The sequence below is a fragment of the Myotis daubentonii genome, chromosome 11 (assembly GCF_963259705.1).
Source record: "Myotis daubentonii chromosome 11, mMyoDau2.1, whole genome shotgun sequence".
Lineage (NCBI taxonomy): Eukaryota > Metazoa > Chordata > Mammalia > Chiroptera > Vespertilionidae > Myotis > Myotis daubentonii.
The window spans coordinates 36,427,646-36,435,799 of NC_081850.1; the positions used below are offsets into that span (position 1 = coordinate 36,427,646).

Sequence of the window (8,154 nt, forward strand, 5' to 3'; positions counted from 1 at the left end):
CCATTGATGATTCAATCCTAAACCAATCTTTGCTATGATGAGGGCAAAAAAGTAATTTTTCCAACTATAGCACTCCCCCGTGTTTATCAGTTGTCAGTCTACCTTAAGAATTTTCTTTTCTTTTTTTTTTTTTTTTTTTGCTGTTTTAATTTATCTATTTTTTTATGAAGACTTCTTCACTTTCAGACAGAATAACATGTTCCAAGTTTATCTTGTACCTTCACTGTTCCAGGCCTGGAATCACTCATTTCTCATAGAAGCTCTAGTTTATTTTCTTTTTTCCCAAATTTGTAAGATATTGAGATGGAATTTTGTTTTGTTTTTGATGACTAACTAGGTTTTACTTTTGTATCTCTTTCATATTATCACTAGACATCTTTTAAGGAATATGCTGTGGTGTGTGGCAAAGACATATATGGCTAGCATCAAGAAGACAGGAGACTCAGGAAACATGGAAGCGGTGGCGATAGTTGGAGCCTAAGTACTCTGATGGTCTCTTGGTGCCCTGTGAGAGGAAAGGGGAGGATGCCACTGGAATCATCATCTTCGATGCAGCTATCCTTCTCTTCTCTCTTACCCTCAGTGCCAGGCAATTCCATTAACTCTTCCCTTCCCCCAATGTCTTACATCACTTCCCAGGAAATGAAGTGTATTCTTCACTGGTTTGCCAGTTGGTCGGGTCCCCAGCGTGAACGTTTCCTACAAGACCTGGTAACTAAAGCAGTGCCAGGAAAATTACAGCCATTGCTAGAAGGTCTGGAGCAGCTTAGTGTGTCTGGAGCCAACCGACCACCTTGTATCTTTGAGTGCCAACTACGTCTTTGGGATCAGTGGTTTCAAGGTTGGGCTGAGGAGGAGCGCAATGAATTTGTCAGGCAGCTGGAGGTCAGTGAGCCAGACTTCGTGGCAAAGTTTTACCAAGCAGTGGCTGCTACAGCTGGTAAAGACTGATAGGCATTAAAGTCAGAGAAGACAACCATAGTTGATGGAGCCAAAGCCACAACTCTACAGTGAGAACTTCAGATGTGCCACTTAAAGGTCTGGGGATGGTATCCTGATTCACTGACTGAGCTTGCTGACTAGTACAGGCCTGGTTATTTCAATGTTTACGCCACATCCGCTGGACTTCTAGTGTAAATGTGTTCCATCTAAGCAAATCCAGAGTAGCAGTCTGCCTCTAGCTTACTTCTTTCCAGGAGATGTCAAACTCTCAAGAATTTAATGGCTTCTTTTGCAACTATAACCAAAAGGCACCTACACATAACTCAAGCCTACTGCTGGCCCATGGGGATATAAAGTAGAACCTTCCTACTCCAGAAGCAGGAGAGAAGAGCAATAAAAGGTCACGTTTTTATATTTAGCTGGATTCAGATGTCTGGTTTCACCTCCCTTAGCAGATTCAGGCATAATTATGTGACATCCTAACCACTAGCTTTTCCTGTGATGATTTAGAAAAAATTATGGAAAAATCAGAAGAGGGAGATAATTATTCCTTCCTCCACACTGATGTGTGTTTGAATCCAAATAGTAATGACTTTTTCCAAAAGCATATGTGATATCCTTGGAGCTGTTAGAAGATATTCTGTAAGTTTGCTCTATAACAATATGAAAAAAAAAGTGACATTCTTTAGAGGTTGAAGGGTTTATTTTTTTGTATCAAAATAAAGAATGAATCTTTGGGGGAAAAAAAAAAAAGAAGACAGGAGACAACAGCTGCTGGTGAGAACACATTGGTGGGGATGTAAATTGGTCCAACCACTATGGAAAACAATATGGAGATTCCTCAAAAAAATTAAAAATAGATCTACCAAACAATCCAGCAATTCCACTAATAGGCATATTTCCAAAGGAAATGAAAACAGTATTTCAAAGAGATACATGCACCACCATGTTTACTGCAGCATTATTAAAATAGCCTAGATATGGAAACAACAACCTAAATGCCCATCAACAGACAAATAGATTTAAAAGATGCACTACAGCCCTAACCGGTTTGGCTCAGTGGATAGAGCATCAGCCTGCAGACTGAAAGGTCCCGGGTTCGATTCCGGCCAAGGGCATGTACCTTGGTTGCAAGCACATCCCCAGTAGGAGGTGTGCAAGAGGCAGCTCATCAATGTTTCTCTCTCATGGATGTTTCTAACTCTCTATCCCTCTCCCTTCCTCTCTGTAAAAAATCAATAAAATATATATTTAAAAGATGTACTACATACACAGTGGAATATTACTCAGCCATGAAAAGAAGGATATCCTGTCATTTATGACAACATGCATGAACTTTGAGCATATTATGCTCAAGTAGTTTAGATCAGACAAAGTCAAATACTTCATGATATCACTTATATGTGAAATATAAAATTTTTTAAAGTCAAATTAGTAAAAAAAAAAAACAGTAAAATATTCGTTAGCAGGGAATAGGAGGTTGGGAGCTAAGACTGATGTTGTTTTAGGGCACAAACTTGCAATGAGTAGTACATAAGTCATAGTGATCTAATGCATAGTGTAATGAATATAGACAACAATATTGTTCTATAATTATGTAATGTGATAAATATACCTATAAATGCAATCATATTATAATATATAAATGTATGTTTCTTTTACAAAGAAACATATTGTATACCTTAAATTTATAATGTTATATGTTTTCATTTAAAAACAGAAAATACAGGATAAAAATTTTAAAATAAAATTTTAAAATAAAAAGAAACAATTTTTTTAAATGTACAATAGGACTTCTTTTTTATATAGAGTTGGAAAAAAAACTTCTGGACTAAGACCCTAAAAACATAAATGGTAAGATGTTTTTAATTAATTTGATTTTGTCAAAATAAAGAACAACACAGACAAAGTAAAGATGAGAGTTGGGAGGGAAATATGAAAAGATAGCTAATATACAAAACCAGCAAGAACTTAATACCTGTAATATGCAAACAACTCCTAAAGGTAAATAAGGAAAACAGTAGGAAACCCAATTTTAAAACGAGCAAAGTATTGAGTAGATAATTCTCGAAAGGGAAGCCCAAGTAACTAATAAGAAATGCTCAGACTCTTCAGTAAACAAAGAAATTGAATTGAAAATAAGATTATTAGAATGAAAAGGTAAATAATTTCAGAGATGACAGGATGTTAAAAACAGAAACTCTGGTATACTTTTAGAGAAACTGTAAATTGGTACAGTCCTTCTAGAAAACAATAAATGTGTCTTCTATGACTCCAAAATCCCCTTCTGTTTTTTTATTGTGGTGTGGTTTGTGGGACTTGGAGACAACCTAAGTGTCCATCCATAGGGGAATAATAAAATACAGTGGATGCAATGGTGGTTGCCAGGGCCTGAGGGGGTGAATGGAGAGTTACTGTTCAATTGTTCCAGTTTCAGTTTGGGAAAATGAAAAGGTTCTGGAGAAGGATGGTGGTAAGGGTTGCAGAACAACATGAATGTACCCTGATACCAAAGAACTGTACACTTAAAAATGGTTAAAATGTAAATATGTTATATATATTTTACCACCATTTAAAAATATTTTTAAAATACAGTGGATTCACATTATGAAATACCTTGCAGAACTTAAAAATATTGAGCTAACTGTAGTTATAGCCACATGATCTTAAAAACAGGATTGAATGACAAATTAAAAACACCAATAGGTTCCAAAGAATACTCCATATTCTACTAGGGCATTATCAACATATTATTTAGGAAAGTTATTGGGGACAGAGGACTAGGAAAAATAATAAAAATAATAAAAATAAGGGAAAAATAATAAAATAAGATGTTACATGGACCAATGATAAATGACAAAAAGACATTACAAACTGAGAAGTTTGCACCTTCAGTTAAAAAGAAATGACATCATACACATGAAAACCCTTTGAAAGGATATAAAGTTTTACAGTTTATAGTTTATTTCCTTCATTTGAAGAGTAGTGAAATGAACCAAAATATATTTGACTCCTAATTTTTTGGATCTTCAGTGAATTCTGAAAAATAGTGATTAACACATTGCCTAAGTATCCCTCATTGGAAGTTTATCTGTATTTTATGAGCTTTTAAATGTCTCCAGTGACCCTGATACTCATTACTACTAATTTCTTCTTTCCTCTCTTTTATATTCTATTCCATGCTGAGTAGGATTAAGGGGCAGGTGAGACAGGATTTGCCTGGGGTGCTAGTATTTAAGAGGTGCTAAAATGTTGGTAGAATTATAATAAAATGGAAAAAATTATTTTTCCTAGCACTCCTGTTACAGAGAACACTTTGCGAGGTTAGAAGCCAGTTATAAATTGTGTGGGATGGGGCTGTGTGTGGCCCCTCTCCCAGGGAAATACACAAATAATAATAAAAGTCATTTATACTCAGGGCCACAAAGCCACAATGTAGAACTATGCACAAATCCAGCATCTGTCATTTACACAGAACCTGTGAGACTGTGCATGGGTCTTGTTTAAACTGCCTCTTTAAGAGGGTCACTTAACTATTTGGGTGTACAAATTTCCCATTCAATCAGAAGGCAAGGCTTTTGTTGTATACATTGGATAATCATGTTTGGTGCTGGCGTTTAACTGTTTAAGAAACGAGAGGATAAGCAGAGCACTAACAGGCATCAAGTTATTAGACTGCCTGAGGACCGACTTGCTGTTCCTGGCTGGGTCTGCTTCCAGGACAGAATTACAGAAGGTCCTCCATTTAGAATGTTGAAGCCCACCATCACTCCCATCGTGTGCTGAGCCTTCAGATCTAATTGTGCCCTTCATCTAGTCATCCTTCCTTAAGAGGCAGGAAGAGGAAGGAGCAGCAAATGGCAGATGGCAGTCAAGGGATCCTCTGTGGATTCCATTGGCTAATGGAGCAAAGCTAGCATGACTGTGCAAAAAACCAAGCCAACAATCTTGGCCTGACCCTGCAAAAGGATATTTTTGAAAAGAGGGAGAAATATCTTTATTTGACCCAAATTCCTTTTTTACAATATATTTTTGTTGATTTCAGAAAGGAAGGGAGAGGGAAAGATAGAAACATCAATGATGAGAGAGAATCATTGATCAGCTGCCTCCTGCACACCCCCTACTGAGGACCAAGCCCAAAACCAGACAGAGAATTTAATCGGTGACCTCCTGGTTCCTAAGTTGACACTCAACCATTGAGCCACACCAACCGGGCAACCCAAATTCTTAAGGAAAGGGGGATAGACTACTACTAATTCCTAAAGGCATTTTGGGAATAAGAGGGAATTGTGCATTTGTTTGAGCATATCTCTGTGGGATGTTTGGTAACCATAATTCTTTCATCTCCATTCCCAACTCGTTTAACACAACTTAATCTGTAAAGTAGGCATCCAAAAAAGTATTTTCTGACTGTCAAAATAGGGTCTGAACTGTACTTTCATATATCAATTAGCAGTTTTCCTTAAAATATCCCCATTTTTTTTGCTTAGTTCACAGTATTGGCATATATGAAGTGATTCACAATATTATATTCATTGACTCTTCAGAAAGACCTAAAAACTAAAACACAAAGCAAAAAAAAGGGGGGAGGATCTTTTCTGGTGACATGTCCAGCATCCCCAAGTTTTATTTGCCAATTGAACAAATCTTCATTGAGTGTCAGGCATCACGGCAAGTGCTGAACACACCTTTCGGGGCCCACCCTGGTGGCACTTAGAGTTTGGTGATGTGATTTTGAAGAAGGACTGGGTCATCTCTGGGGAAAGCCACTGCCCATCTCAAAATGAGGAAGTCAAACCAGATGGCTTTAAAGGTCCTTTCCAGCTTTTGAATTTGAAATTTTGAATAAAAATTTAATACTTTACCACCTTTTTAATATGTAATGAGTTCTGGTTTAAAAAAAAAAAAGACACCTACATTGGAACATGGCTAAGCATTTTACACACTCATTTCTTATTCACTCTCCAAACAGTCCTCTGAAGAAGGCACTTACATAACCAGTTTCCAAAGCAGAAAACTAAGTACCTTCTCTAATGTCACATAACTAGCAAGGGCCAGGTCTTTGAGGACAAAACTGGAGACTGTGCGCTGTCTTTGCTTTTTAAACGGCTTCTGATGTTTGTCCTTAGTAATCAGCACTATCTTTTCCAGGCCCTGCCTGTGACCTTCCAGTTGTCAAGTCTTGGTGTTTCAGTTCTGTGGAGTTCAACCACTGATTTTCTCTCTGTGAAATGAACAGCCTCCTTGAGAGGACCCATTTGTACCATGCTCCAGCCAACTGACCAGCCAGCCAGGAGGAGCAGCGGCTATTTCCCAGGATGGGCGGAATGCTGGATGACCGACAGCAGTGCCACGCATGCTCTTCGAGGCTCTCGTCGCTAAGCGCTGAGAATGCTTCTCATAATTTACATGCTCCACTTGAAATATAGATGCTGAAGCACCAGAATTATACATCTGTTCCCTTGACTTTTTAACCAAAGAGTGCTAGTTTATTGCTGAGCTTAAGGATAAAAGAAGCAAGAAATGAAAGTTGGATTGGGGTTTTTTTTAAAGTTTCCTCCCCACTAAGTACAATCAGATGTTGACTCTGAGAGCCGGATGCTGGGTGAATGTTCACTTCACTTTGCCTCTCAGTTTATCAGCTCTTTTTTTTTTTTTTTTTTTTTTTTTTAGGTAACACTTTCCATCACAAAAGAAAACCTAAGGGCCCTATACAAATATTTTCAGTTAAATGCATCAAACAGCCCCAATGTTGTGGTGCCAGAAAAAAATAAAATAAAACAGGAATGGTACAAAACTGATTTATGAGGCTTTGTGGGGAAACAACTGTCCTTTCATCTCTGGATACACAGTTTATCTTTGACCCTGGAGTACTCGCTGGAATTCTGGGCAAAGGGCACCTATTCAGAAATAATCTATCCAAGACCTGAGGAGCTCCATCATGAACCCAAGATCAAACGCCTTTTATATTCTTTCTGCTCCAGGATTAAAACAGCAGGCCTATTATATTTTAATGCACAAAATAAAGAATCAATCAGGGGAAGCTGCTGCCTCAGCAAACACTTTCTTTCCCCCGTGCCCCCCCCCCCAAAACATACAAACTATTTGTGATATAAAACCCAGTAAGTGTCTCTATCGAGTATCTCAAAGACAGAGAGGGGAGCTGCATCTTTTCAAAGATAGAAAGGTAAATGAATGAGTTGGTGGTTTGACATGCCTTTTCATGGGGAAAATAAAATGTCAAAGGGCTCATGTTCACCCCTGCCTTCTATGAAATGTGTATCCATTTAGGATTCAGGCACAAGAAATTTCTCTACACCTTTCCCACACTTTCTCCTTTAGCCAAGAGAATCTCTTCCCCTGGCCCAGAGATTTATATGTGGTCTCCAGGTGTATCATCCAGAGTTCCTTCAGGTTTCTGCACCTGGAGATCAGCACAGAAGGCTATCAGGTGCACAGGGTTTTGGCAGGAAATACCGAGATGCCTGGGCACCTAGAGAGACTGAGGAGCAGTGCACTGTGGTGGGCACCAAATGAAGTCTACCTAACTCAGGAGTCTCTTTTCTGGTCTCTAATACCCTTGCCTATGCCTTATGTCCTCATCTTCCTGGCCAAGGTTGATTGGTCCAGGAATTGGTCCGAGGCTGACTATCCAAGTTGTTTTTCAGGATTTTTAAATGGGACAAGAGCACAAATTCAGTATTGTCAGGGGTGAAAGCTATGAAACTATAATACTTGGGAGGGAGGCCTGGTCGGCAATAAGAGAGAATTACTCATCCAAAATGCAGGTTCCTGGACCTTGTCCCAGATCTGCTGAATCAGAATCTTTGGAGAAGCATCTTAGAAACTGCATTATGAACACAAACATCAAATGACTTCTATACACCTAAAACTCTGAACATCTCCACTCTATTAATTCCAGGAGGGCTTAAGGGTGAGGTAAAGGGTTATATTTTCCAACCCTGCCTGCCTTTTGACTGATGTTTTGGCTGTTAATCATTGTTCTTGACTCATTCCGTTAAGTCATATACCTGTAGGATGGAAAACCACACTCTCTTTTTCATTCCAGCCCAAGCACTATTTATACAAGTTATTGTGTATGCACTTCTTTTAAAGACTTGGGAATAACAAAGATAGAGTGGGGTAATTAAGCACAATATATAGAACAAGAGGTAACTTAACTCTAAACATTAGGCATCTTACATTGATGCC

At 38.4% G+C, this 8,154-nt stretch overlaps 1 protein-coding gene across 1 annotated transcript; it reads left to right on the top strand.

Moving 5' to 3' along the window:
* Nucleotides 1-448: 448 nt before the first annotated feature.
* On the top strand, nucleotides 449-1,680 carry LOC132211957 (uncharacterized protein C14orf119-like). The gene has a single exon (XM_059656810.1). The coding sequence runs from the start codon at nucleotides 490-492 to the stop codon at nucleotides 949-951; it is 462 nt and encodes a 153-aa protein (XP_059512793.1). The 5' UTR covers nucleotides 449-489; the 3' UTR covers nucleotides 952-1,680.
* The last annotated feature ends 6,474 nt before the right edge of the window (nucleotides 1,681-8,154 follow it).

Bases quoted from the DNA above. Each gene is read 5' to 3' on its own strand.
- LOC132211957 (XM_059656810.1), top strand. From the start codon at position 490: ATGGTCTCTTGGTGCCCTGTGAGAGGAAAGGGGAGGATGCCACTGGAA.